General features: G+C 41.3%; 1 protein-coding gene across 1 annotated transcript in view; it reads right to left on the reverse strand.

The window, feature by feature from the left end:
* The window catches only part of KDM1A (lysine demethylase 1A), a 36,540-nt gene that overhangs the window by 7,677 nt on the left and 11,310 nt on the right, over positions 1-17,553 (reverse strand). Inside the window, exons 3-13 of the mRNA XM_083455002.1 lie at positions 16,192-16,251; positions 9,132-9,265; positions 8,147-8,225; positions 7,330-7,422; positions 6,265-6,371; positions 4,193-4,274; positions 3,612-3,706; positions 2,940-3,082; positions 1,758-1,848; positions 1,169-1,303; positions 301-374 (exon numbers count right to left, since the gene is read on the reverse strand). Of these exons, the coding sequence (XP_083311128.1) occupies positions 301-374; positions 1,169-1,303; positions 1,758-1,848; positions 2,940-3,082; positions 3,612-3,706; positions 4,193-4,274; positions 6,265-6,371; positions 7,330-7,422; positions 8,147-8,225; positions 9,132-9,265; positions 16,192-16,251 (1,093 nt within the window). The remainder of the gene's footprint in view (positions 1-300; positions 375-1,168; positions 1,304-1,757; positions 1,849-2,939; positions 3,083-3,611; positions 3,707-4,192; positions 4,275-6,264; positions 6,372-7,329; positions 7,423-8,146; positions 8,226-9,131; positions 9,266-16,191; positions 16,252-17,553) is intronic.

Raw genomic sequence — 17,553 nt, forward strand, 5'->3', positions numbered from 1 at the left:
TGTAACATTAGGCTGAGAAGTGAATTTCCTCTTCGACTTGCGGTGGGAGCCTCCAAGAAACCACCAACTCTTCAGAATGCTACTTTCACCATGAACCTGGGGACTAGCTGTGAATACGAGAAAACCCTCTGGGTCTTCAGAACACAGTTCAAGAACCACTGGCTTATTCTTCATCACCTGAACTATTCTACTGCATCTCTTTGACAAGCACAACTCAAGGAAGAGGGAACTAAAAGCAAAAAACTCCAACACCTTCACTAGCATCCAGCCACCCAGATGAGTGCATCTACATTTTTATACCTTGGAGGATTGGCTTCTAGTTCCTGAAGCTTCTCTTCCAGCTTTGCTTGTGTTTCAGCCAGCTCATCATACTCCTGATAAGTGCATAGATAAAGAGAACATTACTGAAGGGCAATGTTGAAGAAATCTCTTATTATTTATAATAGTATTTACCCTCTGATAAAATATTGGGCTGGTATACAGCCATATGCATACATGGAAATATAAAAACATTAAAAACAGATCAAAGTGATAAAATGATTGAGTCAAGAGGTTTTAAATAGCTGTATAGGTGTTGTCAGTATAAAAAAGTCTTTAAGAGACCTCCGAGAGTCAAAAGCGAGAGTGTTGCTGAATCTCTGCTGGAAAAGTGTTCCATAGCATGGGACTGGAAACACTAAATTGTCTGATTTCTGGTTGAAGCCAGTCAGGTCTCTGTAATTATTACGCTTGAGGAGGATAGGAGATAATCTTCCTTCTCTGCTATAACTTTTAGCACTGACCAGCGGGGCTGCACAGCCCACTATTTGCCGTTTCTGGAAATATTTTTTGTTTCAACAGGCTTCTTCAGCTAGATAAAAAGAATTCTGCCTCAGTTGTTCATTTTGTTTTGTTTTTAAGGCTACATTCAGTTATTTTTGATGCTGTTTTTCGAAATGATGTTTAACTATCTTCTATGACATCTTTGTAACTTGCCTTGACACACACACACAGATTCATGAAATTTTTTTATGCACCAATCCAAAAATGAGATGCAAAATTCAGTCATATGTAGCAGTGCAAACTACCTGAGCTGTGATATAAAGCAGCTGGAGGACTCTTTTTCAAAAAAATAAAATAAAAATAAAATAAATTCAGTAGGCAAAGCCATTTTCACATTGATCCTTACCTTGCACAGAGCAGTAAGATCTCTATGCTTACTCTTCACAAGGAACTCTGCAGTGATGTCTCGAGGCGGTTTTACTTCAGATGCCTCCTTGTACTGCTGGTGGAGCTCCTTTATCTTCTCTTTCAAGTTCACCATCTATAAAGGCGGGTGGGGTAGAGAGAAAAAACACTTAGCAGGAAGAGAGGGGAAAAGCCCTTTTGTACCTTTCAGGACTCTGCAGGACTTTGCAGAAGAGCTTACTGAATTGTGTGTCACGACACGTTAGTGTGTCGGCTGCAAGGTGTACTGTAGGTTTGTTGGGCAAATGCTCCCCACGCACTGCCCAGGGCTGGAAGGAGGTCAGTAAAACTGAATTACTGTGTCACGAAATGATGCATGTCTAAAAAGTGTGTCACCAACCTGAAAAGTTTGGAAAGCTCTGTTCTACACCAATGGCGTATTGTACTCTTATATGTAGGACCGCACAGATAAAGGACTCTTTCAAGCCACTGCACTGGCCCCAAAATGGGGCCAAAACCTTCCTTCACCAAGAAGTTGTACGTAAAGGGAACAGAGCTGTGCGTGTCTCAAGCTGGGATAAGCACCTGACCTTATTAAGAAGATCTTTAAGCTCTTCTTGAGTTTTCACTATCTTCTTCCAGTGTTCAATCTGTTCATCTTTCACATGTTTCTCCTGCAATCTACGTAAGGAAAAGAAAAAGAATGGCAGATGGCAAAACAAGAGGTAGAGTAAGGATTTCAGGCTGCAGCAGCATCTAGGGCCTAGACCAGGATTTAGGGAAACATTTTTCAGCCCAAGATCCACATTCCCTTCTGAGGGCACATGCCTCTTGTGGGCAGGTCCAAAGGCAAAAATGGTTTGATTGACAAATGCAAATACTACACCTTTGTATCGGGTAGTTTCTACACACACACACACACCCCCCCATCCCTATCCTCCATACAAACAAGCAAAAGGCATTGCCAGAGTTCAAGGATGTATTCTACCAGCAAAAAAACACTCAAGGAGGGTGCAAAGCAGAGCCGGTGAGGGGGTGGGTCTGGGAAAGCCCCAAGGGCCAGAAAGAGAGACCCCCAAGAGCTGCATTTGGCCCCTGGGTATGAAGTTCTCCACGCATGGCTTAGGCCATATTGCAACACTTGCTAGACAGCAGTTCAAGCAACTGCCTCAAAGTACTGTTCAGGTCACGTGTGAAACTGCCTTCCGTCAGCAGCCAACTCCATCAAATTCCCAGATGAAGTGGTGGGGGATACAAAAATGTTTGGCAAGCATTTCAAAAACACAAGAAACCCGTATTTAACACTCAAGGAAAGCTGTAAAGCCCACTGACTGGCAGTCTCCTCCTTGGTTGAAGGCAGAATCAAACATGAATACAAGTGGCAACCATTCTAGGTGCGTCGAACTGACATGTGATTGCCAACGAACAGGTCCTTTTGGACCCTTAAGGCAGCCGAAGGGAGGTGGGGTGTAAAGGAGCGGAGCAGGCTTCTACCCACTTTGCCAACACGCATGGGGGCCTGGAAGAGAACCCCCATGTGAAATGGTCACTGTCATTGCTTATACAGGGCTTCTCTGAAGGCATGCGGGCAAAAGTGAGATCTGAGAGTTAATATACTACAAACCTGAAGACATGTTCCAGCAAAATATACTTAACACACAGTGGTCAGATCCACTGAATTTAATCTAGGCTTCTTTCTTCACACAGATAAATTTCATCAACAGCAGCAGCAACAGCTGAGGACATTTTCAATGAAACATAACCTCACTTACTGTATGACGACTTCTAAAGCCTGACCCAGGGAGACAGGCTTGTTATTAAGGACATTGAAGTCCAGCTGGTGGCTGAGATATGAAGTAGCTTCCAGCAAACGATTGAACTCTTGCTCTACCATTTCATCTTTCTCCTTTGGAACCTGCAAGAAGGATCCCTGAAGTTCATCATAAGTAAATCAGCAACAAAAGCTCAAGAAGCACTTTCCACTCACACACTATATACCACTCAGCCCTTTTAAAATGTGGACAGAACAGCTAAAGGCTTTAAGTTGTAGGAGGAAGAGTTTGATTTTACAGTAAGGAAGAAGAAGAAGAAGAAGAAGAGTTTGGATTTGCTATCCCGCCTTTCACTCCCCTTCAGGAGTCTCAAAGCGGCTATCATTCTCCTTTCCCTTCCTCCCCCACAACAAACACTCTGTGAGGTGAGTGAGGCTGAGAGACTTCAGAGAAGTGTGACTGGCCCAAGGTCACCCAGCAGCTGCATGTGGAGGAGCGGAGACGCGAACCCGGTTCTCCAGATTACGAGACTACCGCTCTTAACCACTACACCACACACATATTATCTAGTATAACAACAGCTTAGCAACATACTTATATTTTCAAGCCAGTGTGTGATTTTGCTCTAAACTATTCTCTCAAGTGAACATTTCCAAGAAACATCAAACTTACCGCTTGTCCATTGGCTTCATAGAGTGGACACTTCTGTTTTATTTTGGCCAGTTCCATATTTACTTGCTTGCTCACCACAGCCATTGGGTTTCCTCCTAAAAAAAGGAGAGATTGTACAGAGAAGAATATAATCGTTTTGATTCCCATTTCCAGAGGGACTGTATCTAGCAAATGAAGGAACTGAAACCTGGAAAACTTGCAGAAGGAACACATCTCATTCTTAAAATACAGCTAGATAAAACACAAATATTGGATAGTTTACTCTGAGTCCCAGTAGTGAGATTAGGAAGGGCCCTCCTTCTCTACTTCTAGTTTTGCTTTCTCTCACCTTTCCCTTTCGGAGAGAGAATGATCTAGGACTGATCAACTGTCTGATGAAATAAACTAAAAATCTGAATCAGGCCACAGGCCCACCAAGTAAGCCAGAGAGAGAAAACGGGAGAAAAAATATTCATATGGGAAAGCCATGGAGCACTGCTATTGCCAATCATAAAAAATGGGTGCCAAGGAATGTGCAAAACTACTCAGTAATAAGCCCATAGATGCAGAGTTTGAATTCAGACTTGTTTTTAAAGACTCACCAAGTCCTGTTACCACCATGGCTCCTAGGTCTGCAACGTAGTTTCCTTTGCGAAAAGTGGCAACTCTGCCCCCTACACGATCCTTTAAGAGAGAAAAATTCCAAGGGTTACATTTACCGGGCTTTCACTGGAACTATATGCTAATTTTAGCAAACCCTTTGAAACGCTAGCAATAATGCTTTATTTTTCAAAAAGTGTTGGACAGCGAATTTTAAATAAAACGAACCCTCTTGTAAAAAAACACAAAAAACAGAATAGGAAACAAGAGTGTTGAAATTGGCAAACAGGTTAGTAAATCCAAATATGTTTAAAACTAAACAGGAAGCCCCTTGAGAGGAAACAGACTGCAGCAGCTTGATGGAGAATTGTACCTGTAAAGTATTACCCTGACACCTGTCTTAATTTTCTCTTTATTAACTATGTCCCTGCAGCCACATTCTGAATTTATCATCAGTCCCAAGCATGATCTGAAGGAACATAATACAACTAAGTCTCAGTCTGGTCAGTGCATGAATAGGAAAACTATCTGGGAGCTCCATTTCAATATTATTTAAGAGTAAATATTTATCTAACTTCAATCTGGAAGCAGATACAGAGTTGCATGTATTTCAAACTATTGGTCTATCTAGTTCAGTATTATCTACCCTAGACTGGCAATAGCACTCTGGCACAGGAAGAATTAGGTAAGGTCAAGGATAGGAGGACAATGAACAAGAGGGCTCAAGGCCCCATTATTGGTTAAAGCTTAACACTGATATTCTTCAGTCATAAAAATGAATGTTAATGTGGGCTGCTTCACAGTTTTTTCAGTGGCAAAGTCATGTTCCAATGCCTAAAACCACTATTGGGAGCCACTGTCAATCCAAACTCCATGTTATACAAGCTGCACTTTTAGATATACAGGAAGTATTTTAGGTGTGTATCTTAAAAACATGAAGCAGTTATAAAAGGCCAGGGAATCAGAAGACTTTTGGGGTTGGTTTGTTTTTGTTACACTACTATACCCTTGGTGACAAAATCATTCTACATTTCTCATCTCTTGCCTGAATTCATTGTAATTTGTGTCTAATCAAATCCATCTCTCAGGCCCTGTAGCATCCTGTGTGGGGAAATGAAGAGGCTTGTAAACAAGAAACAGCTCTGCGTAAGAACAAACAAGTTTTTCATGTGCTTATTCAAATTATTATTGTGCCTCATTCTCTTCTTCACACAGCCCCCAAAGCAGCTTACAAAATAAAATATCAAAAAATTAAAAAATATATTATGATAAAAATGGTAAACCATCTACAGTAAAATAAAACAGGTAATATGACTTATTAAAGTGCTACACAGCCATTTAAGAACATAAGAAGAGGCCAATGACCCATCTGGTCCAGCATCCTGTTGCCATGGTGACCAACCAGATAGATGCCTGTGGGAAACCTGCAAGGACATGGGCACAATAGCACTCTCCCTTCCTGCTGTTTCCAGCAACTGGTATTCAGAAGCATAGTGCCTCAAATCATGGAGGCGGAGCACAGCCACCGTGGCTAGTTGCTGCTTATAGCCTTATACACCATGGATTTGTCTAATCAAAACCATCCAAGCTGGTGGCCATTACTGTTTTACAACAGCATAGATCAGCCTGCATGGAAGGCTTTTTCAAAAGGCCAGGTTTTTACGTAGTGATGAAAAATGATCAGCAAGGACCCCCTAGTGTACCTGAGAGGGCCACAGATTGCAAATGCCACTGCAAAGAAAGCCTGTCCTCATAACTCTTGCATCTTACACTTTTGCAAAAGACAGAACATAGATGTGCAGAAGAGGCCATGCTCAAAGGTACACGTGACAGGGACTGAAATGCGATGTAAAGATGTTCAGGCAGTTTCCAGGGATATCTTAGCCTCCTCCTTCTCATTCAGCAGAGTTTTTCTACTGGTTTTGATGTGTGGTGCCATCATGTGATCTGTCAGTAGGCCACAAATGATTTGTACAGGTATGTGTGGGTAAGCAGGCTCCTAGTAAAAAACACTGTAGAGCAGTAACTTCTGGACTTAATTACAGGGCTGAGACAAACTGCGCAAGACACTCACTCTTGCTTCTAGAAGTGTAACATCCATTCCGAAGCTCTGTAGCTGGCGAGCTGCTGCTAAGCCGGAGACCCCAGAACCAATAATGATCACCTTGCCAGTCTTCTTAGCTAAAAGCACAAATGCATGGATAAACAATGGTATGCTAGTGAACTGATTAGCCCAGGCTAGGTTCTGGCAAAATGAGCAAGGCTAGGACCAATATGAGCTATGATCACTGTTTCTGTTTCTTTCTCCCTCTCTGTCAGCTGGAAATACATTTTTAGGTTACAAGATTAAGAAATTTGCTTAACACTGCATGCTAGCACTAGGAGGGAAAGCAAACCAGCCCCTGTCTGAACAAATCCCTGAACTAAGTTTTTAGATGCATCAGAAAATATTAGCAACTCAGCAACCGGGAAAGAACTCTTAGATCAAACCTGGAACCCTGACAGAAAAGTAATTGTTCCAAAGGGTCAGAATTCCTTAAATAGTGACCCTCTGAACTTGACAGGCAGACAGCACCACAAGGCCAGGCACTCAGATCTACAGAAGGACACAGTAGCCAGATGATGCAGCTTATCAGAAAGGGTATTTGCCTGCTTGCCGTCCAACCCTTCCCCTCTCTTGCTTTGTCAGTGACTGACTATTCTGCAGGAGAAAAGACAGGATGAGGTTCCTTCCACAGGACTGCTTTGAACCATTTTGATTTTATAGTTAACTGCCTTGAATTTCTCTAGTGAAAGAAAGGCAAGATGTAAACACAATAAATGAATGAGGAATATATCAGTGACGAGAACTAGCAGCTGAAGGGTTTGGTCTAGTCTGAAAACTGTATTCAAATAGCTTCAAATGAAGGACTGCAACATAGGAGGCAAACAGACATGCTGGGCTGCAGAAAGAGCACTGGGCTTCAAACTGAATGGCATAAACCACAAAGGTGAGTCTGCACTCCAGACAGTGATGTATAACAGATCAAGCCTGAAAATGAACAATTAACCATCCCACCCACTGCCAAATCTTTATTGTAATGATGAAGCAAATGACGCGTTCTGATTCAAAGAACAAGTGTTGACTTGAACTCCTTACTTGGTAGGGGCTTCACTCTTTTGTAGATGCCAAAATTGATCAAGCCATGGCGTTCCAGATAGCTGTGGACTCTGTGAACTAGTACAGTATCACCTACAAAATAGAAAAGTCTCTTAATATACAAACTGTTAAAGAGCAGACTTACAATGCTGCTAGTTTCACTGTAGTGGGGGGAAAGCTTATTTTGAAATACCATGCTTTAGTTTGAATTCATATCCTTAGATATCTCCCTGCAGTAATAGCTCGCATATTGATCTACTGGATGAGGAAGTCATGGGCTCTGAATGGCATGTACGTAAACAAGGAATTTTCAGAGCAAACTTCCCCAATGCACACACAAATTGGGAAACTCCTTTCCTAGAAATAACCACATGCAAAATATGTTTTTAATAGTCAAAAGAGGCTTTTGCTGCTCAGCACCTGAAGAAGAGACTTGACTGTACAAATGTCTATTTGTAACAGCAGTTTGGATTTACAGTTGTACCTTGGAAGTCAAACGGAATCAGTTCTGAAAGTCCGTTCGACTTCGAAAATGTTTGAAAACCAAAGTGCAGCTTCTGATTGGCTGCAGGAAGCTCCTGCAGCCAACTGGAAGCCCCGTCAGATGTTCGGCTTCCAAAAATAGTTCACAAACCGGAAGTCTCTTCTGAGTTTGTGGCGTTTGGGAGTCTAAACGTTCAAGAACTAAGCTGTTCGAAAACCAAGGTACGACTGTACATGAAAAGGGTTACTGTTATTATTTTCTTTATCCAGCTTTACTAGTCAAGTAGCTTACAAGGAGCTTACAATTATGCGCAAGGTAAGAATGGCAACTTACTATTATAGGGTGTTTCCAACTGTTGTAGTGTTGCTTCAAACGTCAACTGAATCTTTGGGTTATCCAACCAAAGCTGCAACTATTTGAATGACATAAACATACAAAACGGTTGTAAATTCTGTAACTGAGCTAGTAATTACTAGAAAGCATTGAGGGGGAAAACCCTTCATATATATGCTTTGTGGCCACTTAAGAATTCTAATGTGCAGTGATCATGCTGCCTATGGGTAACTTTCTTAATGAAGTGGAATGACTGGCATGCTTCCCCAGTGATGTGCAGAAAAGAATATGGCTAATGAAACGGAAGTTAATTGGGCTGCATAGTTCATCTGAGTAGTCAATGTCCTAAAATGCAAATGCCATGGAAGGCTACAAATTCTGTTCTTAATAAAATGAATGTTTGTCAGGATGTGCCACAAGAATCAGTATTTGGACAGCTGGGTTTGGAGCAGAATGGGCTTCTTTAAAGAATCTGAAATATTTTCAACATTTTAATTCCTGGCAATGTCATAACTCGTCTCCATGCCTACCAGCTTCCTTTATCCAGAACTCCTGAGACCAGTTGGTTGTTGTTGTTTTAAGAAGCTGGTGCATCTGAATATTTGGCCCTGAGGACTGTGTGTGGCTTCCTCACTTTGGAGTCTTAGTCTCTGTAAACACTATGCCTTTAAAGCACATTAAAACAAAAAACAAAAAAACCCCCAAAACTTCTTTCCCTCAAAGAATTTTGGGCGCTGTGGTTTAACCCTCCCTGAATTACCATTCACAGTAACCCTTAACAAACTACAGTGCCCAGAATTTTTTGAGGGAAAGATTGTGCTTTGAAGATATAGTGCATACACAATCTTTTCTGTGAATCGCCCTGAGACCTCCTGGTATAGGGCGGTATATAAATTCAATTAACAACAACAACAACCTAAAACTAAAGACCCCAGTACCAAAGACCACTGAGAATATTCCACCAAACTTTTAGCAATCAACATACCGTCCGATTTCGGATGTAAAGGAACACCTTCTGAGTCTGCTGTGGCCCACTGATGATATCCGGAAAACAAGCAGCTTCTTGTGACGTCATCCGATCATGTGGAAGTCTGCTCTGGAAAGCGGCACCTTCCACACCTACAATGAAAGAACCCACATGTGACAAGTACTGCCGAAACACCTGGGAAGCCAGGATGCTGCAACTTAGCAGACACTTTCATCCCTGACTATGAAGTGCAAGTGTGTCACCTCAAACTGTGTCTGCCTGCAAAATATTTGGACCTCCTTACTTTTTAAAAACTTAGTTCTTTGATATATTAATGCAAGACACAACTTAACAAGCTAGCACTCAAATGTGTATGAACACATTCACAGTGTCACTGTGCAGTTAGGCAGATCAACCAACGGCAAAGTTCTTGATTTTATATACTGTTAAGTGCAGAGAATGCAATAATTGCCCATTTAAAAGTTAGCCACTGTGGACAACTGTGGAACAGGGTGCGGTGGGGGGGATTGGGCAAGCATTCATATAGCCAGCCTAACAGCAGGCAACTACCAAAGTGCTTTGTACAGAAAGCAGAGCACTTTTGCTGTCAATAGTGGATAGGAGACGTTATCTTCATTGTGTGAGTGCACAGCTGCCTCTCAGGAACAGCAAGGACACAGATGAACAAAGGAATCAGGTCAGGCATGACCAGGTATGGGATGGCAGGAGGCAAGGAGCACAAAAGGACCTGGCGTGTAGGGCAGTTCGGTCAACAGCAGCAACCCACTGAGACCAGGAGGCAATCACAGACCTCAGGAGAGGCTAAGTTGTCTGGTACATCTGTAGGAATAGGGGGAAGACAGAATGGTGGAAGTAAAAAAAGGGGTCAGACTCCAGGATCATGAAGAATGAGGAAGGAAGGCTATCACATCAAGGTACATCTTAATGGTTAACCTAGAAACCCAAGCGATTTGCAAGCAGCATCAATTCAACAATCTAATCGAGAATGCCAAAATGTATTTGTTACACAGGATTACTTGGAGGGGGGATTCTAGTTTACATTAGCAAAGTTCTTTTCCTCACACCACCACCCAAGTCCCCCAAACGGGTTTTTGACTATTAATCTGAGGGCAACAATGCAACACTAATTCCATACCCAGGAATTTCATTTTTACACCCTTGCATTTTACAGGCATTTTGGATTGGAATGAAAGGAGGCAATGAAACTCATCTTCAATAAAATCTAGAAATGCAACCATTCATTGATTAATCTATAAGATTAACCAATTTAAAACATTTTCAATACATGCAATGGGCATCTGTAACTGGGCAATCATTTAAAAACAAAAACCCAACAACTATGGATTGTAGCCAACAAAGTTCTACTCAGAGTAGACCCAATGAAATTAATGTCCCTAACTAACTCGTGTTCATTAATTTCAGTGGGATTATTCTAATTTAGCTGACAACCACCCAAAGTATACTTTTTCTATTAAAAATATTAATTTATCATAGAATCAGAGTTGGAAGAGACCCTGAGGATCATCTAGTCCAACCCTCTGCAAAACAGGAATCTCAAGTAAAGCATCTGTGACAGATGGTCATCCAACATCTGTTTAATCATATGCAAATGTTCACAAATATTAATTTGATTTACTTACAATTTTTATCATTTAATTTTTTTCTAAATATCAGGAGACAGCCCTACCAAATCCCACCTTTTACAGGGCACTCCTAAGTAAGTTTACCCACATGTAAGTCACAGAAGGTTCAATGGGGCTCACGCACAGATAAGTGGGTTTAGGACTGAGGTCTTAATGTCTCTATGGCAGAAGCCCTTCTCTTCTACAACAACTTGTGCCGAGTGCACAAAATTTCTCGTTTATGATTTTACATTGTCAAAAATAGTTAAGCTATCGTTGACATTTCCAGATATTAGTAAGGCCGAGAAGGTAATTGATTGAAATAGCAAGTGGTTTTTTGCCAAAAGTAAAAAAACAACTGCAGGTTTATACTGAAATGTTTTTTGTTTTTAATGTCACCTACCAAAAAGTGGGTGGGCTAAAACTCTGCAACAACTTCATGTGCAATTAACAGAAGGCTTCCCTGAATTCATAAAATGCCCTAAAAATAATACTCATTCCTACTGCAAGAATGAGCATCATTTAGGTATTAAGTTCTTCAGAAATAAAAACAGCTAAATCCTGTAAAGTGCTAAAAGGTCACAAAATACAGATCTAGTCATTGGTTCTATACTGATGCTTCAACACAGACCTGAGTTAGTGCATAAGATTAAAATCCTACAAATAATTTACATGATTGCTCAAATGTTCATTGAGGCAGTCGCATGTAGATCATTATCCACTGCAATCAATGGGAATATAACTGAAAGCAGACTCCTATGAATGCTTATTCAGAAGTAAGGTCCATTGTATCCAAGTAAGGTTCATTGTATTCCCTATTAAGTATTTCTAGGAATTCAGGCTGAATATGCAAACTTATAATGACAGCCTAAGTATTTGCACTACACTGAAAATGGAAAAACTTGGCATCTTAACAATGTTAGAAACACAGTATGGACTTACAAGTTGTAATGCGATGAGTGGAATAAATTGCTTTTCTAATACATATTATGCCATTAAAGCTAAATTTAACTTGTGCAAGTTTCTTAAAAACAAAATAGCTTCCAAGTTTAACTCAGATTTCAGTGGCTAAGTTACTGAATTCTGCCCCAATACTCTGTGCCTTTATACAATGAGTGATCTGGACAATAAGCAACACCTGCAGGACTAAGAACAAGCCTTGTGTAAAGGCTACTGGCTAATATCTGTGAAGAACAATCCCAAGAGATGATGGCAGACATGTAGTGGCAAATGCACTGATAAATGTCTCCTGCAAGAGCAATAACGACAGCTCTAAATGATGAGTTAGGGATAGACAGGCCATGCTCTTCAGGCAGACACAAGACAACTGAAAACGCATTTCAGTTTGGCATTGCTGAAAACGCATTCAAAGGACAAACTAAACCTGGGAGAAAATGAGTCAACTAAGGAAGAAACGTGACAGTCCAAAACAAGTGACGGGTGTTATACCCCACTGGTTAACTTAATCTTCTGTGGGGAACAACAGAATGGAAATCTAAAACAATAGGACTCAGTTAGCTCAGTTGGTTAGATAAAGTATGGCAGCCCTACCTTTCAGACAACTGAATACAGTTATTATAAATATTCTTAGCAAGATGCCCACCAATGGTAGAAATGTGCCTGCAAATATGGCCATAATGTTGGGTTGTAGTTGTGGCTGGGTAAGCAAACTTTCCTTTTCCTGCTCGCCACAGGCTTTGCTTCACGTTCCTTCCCCTTGGTAACTGTTTCTCCTAGGAGTACATTTTCTTCTTGCAAGTTTTCTGTACTTTTTAATGCTTGCTTCAGGTAACTACATTCCAACCTTGTACTTTCAAACATATATCCACACTGAAGCATTGGCTTCATAGTAGTCACCAGTCCCTTCCTCGCCACCCTGACAGCCCCCAATCCCAGTTGTCTTCGCTTATCTGCCCATGCTGTATAGACTTGGCCAAGAAACAGGGTCTTATCTCACTTCCTGCACAGTTTGCCCTCAAAGCTTCTGCTTTCTGGAAAACCACAACATGGAGGGGAGGGGAACTCCCTTCCTCCTCATTTTCTCTCAAATATGCTGGAAAATCAGGAAAGAACTTTGCAGCCGGCATCCTGAGGATGGAGCAATTGCCTTTGCCAACTAAATCTACAGAGAACATTTGGAATTTTGAGGAAGTGCCAAGGGCACCAGTCAGAAAATGGCTTCAGTAGGGCATGGCACAGTACAAAATTGTGGTGGTGGTAGCATAACACAAAATGGCTGCCACATCTAAAAGAACAGAATAAAGACAGGACAACAAAATAGTACCGGGATGCCCCACATCAATGGGGAAATGAAATGTACATCAGCTCCTCAGAGAGAAGCACTTTGTACTTCTCTTCTGTTCAGAATGAAACAGAAGTGGGTGGCTAACACTGCCATCCAAGAAATGGGAGCGTGTTTATGAGGTCAAGCTAGTGCCAAGAGGAACACTGTCTCCCATGCATTGTGGATTTTTGAGGGGATATTTATTTAGACCCTTCATAGATGCCAGAGGAGGGCATGCAGGCACATTGGCAACCGCCTGCTGTACCCACGTAAGGCACCAGCAGTTTTGTCATGAAGCGTGGTTTACACATTCACTACATAAATATTCATAACATGGCAAGCTCCCAAGAGCACAGTTATATTTAAAAAATATATAAATCCAGCCAGCAGATTTGAGAAGCTGCAGTCTACTAGTTACACAAATTAAACAGAAAAGAGTTGCGCTAGATCTTCCCATCTAAGTCCAGCATCGTGTTCTCCCCTATGAAAATCAGTCTCTTTCAGCTGCAACTGCATTATGGTTACATATTTTGGAAAGGTATTTGATACAATTCAATGTTCAATTATTTGCTGCCACAGAGTGCAATTGCTGGAATTTGGTTTCTGCCACATAATTCAGTACCTTGAGATGTTTGAATTTTATTTTAAGTAATCAGATCTCTAGGCCTTATACCTGCAGTTAAGCTTAAAACTGTACGGCAGAAACACACAAAATAAGGAAGAGTGCAAACTTGCAGAGTTTATTTAAGCATGGGTGTTTTAGCACAGAGCAGCCGTCAACACACAGTTCAGTGTAACATCAAAGAACTAGTTTCCAAGTCCACATATTAGAGGCTCGTCTGCTTTATCTTGCTCAGGAACTCATTGTACACTGAGGAAGTAACTTGTAAATCAAGTCAAGTGTGTAGGATATAATCAGCAGCACACAGTGCACATTTTTAATATAGATCAGTATGATGAACAGCTTTCAGATTTCACTTAATAAAGTCTTCCTGGTGTGGAGCCAGCTAAATAAATCCTGACACAGGTGAAACTATTTTCAAATGTTTTGTTTGGAATAGCAATTCATAAAGCAAGCTCCTCTATGTCAATGTGTGCAGTTATGCCAAAGACAAAAATATACCCTAGCAGCATTCAACCAAAATGGAAGTACTGTATATGAAAAAGAAAATGCTAGCAGGGTCCCATGGGTCTGAAGTAGAGCCGGGGCACCCTTTCTGCCTGAGGGCAACACTCCATGTGTGATCTTCTGCGGGCTACACACAAGTGGTGGGTATGGTTGAAGTGTAGGTGTGGCTAGATGCACAATACTCTCCATCCAGGAAAGCAAGAGGTGTTATCACAGATCAAGCACACATTCCAGCCAGGTAAAATCACTGGAGGGTGTAGAGCAGTGAGGGCTGTGGTCTGGGCAGAAACCCAAGGGCCTGGAGATCAGCATTTGGCTGGCCCTTGAGCTTGAGCTTTTCCATCTCTGGTTTAAAGTATACTGGCTGGTTCCTAAAGTTTGAGGATAGGAATTAGTCACACCAATCTCTGGCAATGACAGAAATCCACTTCTAATGCATGACTTGGAAATGATGCCATCATGTGGCCTGAATCAAGGTGCATATCTGGCTTATGTGTGTGTTAACTCCTGCCTTCCAAAAGATTGCCCAGAAAACAAAACAAACATACTGACACAGTTCCATTTCTGAAGTCTGACGCTTAGCGGTGAGTCAGGCAAGCACTGAATAGCAGCCTGCCTGGGAAACCCAAATATGTTGGATCTCCCTCCTCTATGAAAGAAAAGCAGGATACAATTTAACAAATAAATGACCCACTCACCCCAAATTCAGAAAAAAATATTTAAGGCAGTCTCCACTTAAGGACTCAAAATAATCGCACATACAAATATAACACCTTGTTGAGACATTTTAAAAAAACAACCCGTTGAAATATTTGTACACAAGCCTTAAATCTTTAAAGCTTCATCAAACTGCATCAGAAATGCAGCCAAGCATTTTCCCTGCCCACTCTTTCAAAAGACAACACTGCAGACCTTTCAAGAAGTACTTATAATGCTTACAATACATTTCAAAGTAAGAACTGTCTGACTACTGACATATCCAACCTACCATGGAGATTTCAGGCTGAATTTCTAATCATTTACATCTTACTCTTTTGCTCCACTACTCACATAAATAAGTGAAGCTGAAGAAGTCATATATCTAACACATGCATTGGTTTGCATATAAATTGAAGAAAAAAATGAAAACAATGCACCCCTAAATCTACCGTATCTGGAAACCATGTCTTATCGGCACTGGTTTTACAATTTCAAATGTACCTAGAGCCAACTCCATAGATTTCGTTTCATGAACCAAAAAGAGCTTTCAGAATTGTGGTTTCTTAGACATAAATTCAAGCCCATGTGCATCAACTGGAACTATCTGAGGTGTTCTTAAAGAAACCACACTAAAACAGTCTGCATACCCTGAGGCTATTATATCACTTACAATACAATCCTATGCATCGAATCATAGAATCGTAAAGTTGAAAGGGACCCAAGGGTCATCTAGTCCAACCCCCTGCAATGCAGGAATCTCAGCTGAAGCATCCATGACAGATGGCCATCCAACCTCTGCTTGAAAACCTCCAAGGAAGGAGAGTCCACATGCCTTCCAGAACTATCCACTTGAAGTCCTCCTGCATGTTTACTGAGAATTAAGTCTCACAAAGTTCATTGGGGCTTTCCTCCCTAATTCTATGTAAACATACAGCAACTAACTAGAAAAAAGATATTCCTTTCAATATCATTCCTTGGAATCCCACTCAGAATCACACTGTGCAAAAAGTCCTACAGCTCTGAAAGGAGGGAGTCTAACTGCCCCTTCAACTTGTAAAGTGACTTTGTTTTCTCTACCAAACACAGGGAATGGGGGGGGGGGGTGAAGCTATGAAATCTGTCCAATGAATTTCAGAGTTCTTTTAATTTCCCCATCATGTTCTCCACCTGCAATAGAAATCCCTCCTTTTCAGCGGGCAAATGCATTTCTCCTGCACCTCATGCTAAAACCTGACCACCACCCCACGCATGCACTTGCAAGCATCAATCCCTGATTTTGGGGGCTCTTGCTACAAAGTGGCAAGCATCAAACGCCACCCTCACCTGATGCTTGGCAGTCTCCATACCCTCCAGAACTGTCGTCTTGAAGTCCTCCTGCTTGCCCTGTGGAAGGAAAGAGGAGATCTCAGGGACCTTGCTCCACAAGTTCAAGTCATTTGGGGACATGAAGGCCTGATAGCTGGCAATTCAGGTTTAGTAGTTCACCAACTAGTGGGGGGACATTTCCTGAGAATTCCATCTTCTGGAATGTGGGTCAAGGGCATCACACTCTGCAATCTTCTAATGCTTCATCCTTGTTGTTGGAACCCTTTGTCAGACTCCTGTGGGGCACGAGCAATAGATATACACCGTATTTGCAGGGCACCTAGCTGTTAAAAATTTATGAAACAATTTTTTAAACAGATTAGTACAAAATAAAGATAATACTTCCTGTGACCAGTAGGAAGAATATGTAGATGGACAGTCTAGCCAAGGGTTTGAAACACCAAGGATCTGTTACGGCTTAGCCAAGTCTTGCTTGGAAACATGAACCAATCTGATGCTATCTTACTTCTCTTCCACAAGCTACAAACATATTAAGGCTAGAAACTCACTGACTCTATATGCAGGCTACAACTACACAAATACTAAATAACATTTACGCTGACTGTGCTAGCATTCACCCATAAATGTACTGTTGTCACATATAAAGAACTGAACTACAGGATTTAGAACTTTCAACAGATCCTAAGAAAGAAGCATGAAAAACATGTCCCTGAAATAAGTCTGTAAATTATCTCTCCCCTACATTATGGGAATGAGCATGCCCAATAAGCCCACCACACAACCAGGATGAGTTGTTTTAAAGTGACAGCAGTTTGTCACTGTGGGTCATAAAGGCAAACTGTAATTACCGTAGTTTCAACTACCATTTATTTAAACAAGCCAGGGTGAGAAGCCATGGTTTGATCCGTGTTTGTTTCAATAAATCATAGTGAAGGCAATAAGAAGCTACAGTTCATTTAAACAGGAATCGAATGCTGCAAATCTCCTTAGCCGTGCCTGGGAGGAGGAATGGGAGATGGGATAACTTGAGTTGAAGCAGGATCATTCCTGTAATATCAAACTATAGTTTAGTGTTATATGTATGTATACCACTAAACTATCTATCTATCTATCTATCTATCTATCTATCTATCTATCTATCTATGGTGCGTGTACACACACACCAGGCCTGAGCTTCATTCTACTGCTTCTAACTATGTAATTCATCTCTAAAAGAAAAATGATTGGGAATACACTTCTGCTCCTCAGCTACACATTGCTAGGCTGCGCCTACATCAACATGCCTCCAAAACAGTACCTTGTGGGAAGCTCCACTTCTCTGAACGAGTATGATTAATAAAGGTCTCCTACATGCAAAAT

The sequence above is a fragment of the Podarcis tiliguerta genome (assembly GCF_965153285.1).
Source record: "Podarcis tiliguerta genome assembly, chromosome: 8".
NCBI classification, from domain to species: Eukaryota; Metazoa; Chordata; class Lepidosauria; order Squamata; family Lacertidae; genus Podarcis; species Podarcis tiliguerta.